The following is a 914-nucleotide window of genomic DNA, read 5'->3' as shown; positions in this document are numbered from 1 at the left end:
CAGGCTGATAACGGGGAAGTTGGTTATCTCATGAGAGCCCTGCTGCTCTGCCCCGACAGGCAGCCTGTCCTCTCCCCACTTCACTGCTGAGGCAGGAGGGTTGCTGTGGCAGCTCAAGTTAGTGTAAAATCCACAGGGAAAGGAGAGAAAATGCTGGCTTTTTGCTGCCGGGATGTCCTTCTCTTACTCCACCAAAGAAGGGGCTCTCTACACCCCGTGCAGCTGCTGTGGGCCAGCCCCAGGCTGAGGCAGTGTTTAGGCACATCCAGTTGTCCCTCTAGCTTGGGGAGAAGTATGAGGAAGTTGGTCAGCCTGCCTGGCAAGGGAATATTCTCCCTGCAAGGGAAGTCTCTGAGTGGGCACAGGGTGATGGCAATGCCCCATGGAAAAGCTGGGCACAGCACTGGCCTCCCTCCCCACTTCTGAAAAAGAAAAGGGCTCGAAAGAGCTGTGAACCATGGGTCAGAGCAGCCTGGATATTTTGGCTGGCAGGAGGGCCAGGTCCTTCTGTGACTGTCTCCATGCTCATGCCCCTTTGCAGAGCTGCTCAAGAGCTTAGATCAGATCTGAGAGCCAAGCCTGGCCCTTCCCTGTGGCACAGGGATTGCACAGCCACAGCACTGAAACAAGGGTGGCGAGCTGAGGGAAACCTGAACATCAGGGCACAGGGGACAGTAGCACAGCTGAGAGGAGATTATTCAATGCAGCTGACCACCTGCATTCAGGGAGCAGAGAGCTCTTGCAGCAGGCTGGGGATGCAGCCCTGGGTCACACACATCTTCCCTCCTCTTCCACAGTGATTCGGTACAACAGCGACCTGGTCCAGAAGTACCACCCCTGCTTCTGGATCGACGGCCAGTACCTGTGCTGCTCCCAGACAGCCAAGAACGCCATGGGCGGCCAGATTCTGGAGA

The 914-nt window shown here is 56.7% G+C and overlaps 1 protein-coding gene across 1 annotated transcript in view; it reads left to right on the top strand.

The window, feature by feature from the left end:
- BTK (Bruton tyrosine kinase) overlaps positions 1-914 on the top strand; it is a 9,987-nt gene that overhangs the window by 3,927 nt on the left and 5,146 nt on the right. Inside the window, exon 5 of the mRNA XM_017737614.1 lies at positions 746-914. Coding sequence (XP_017593103.1) covers positions 746-914 — 169 coding nt within the window. The remainder of the gene's footprint in view (positions 1-745) is intronic.

This window comes from Corvus brachyrhynchos, unplaced genomic scaffold (assembly GCF_000691975.1).
Source record: "Corvus brachyrhynchos isolate BGI_N302 unplaced genomic scaffold, ASM69197v1 scaffold346, whole genome shotgun sequence".
NCBI classification, from domain to species: domain Eukaryota; kingdom Metazoa; phylum Chordata; class Aves; order Passeriformes; family Corvidae; genus Corvus; species Corvus brachyrhynchos.
This window is presented reverse-complemented; position numbering and strand designations above follow the sequence as displayed.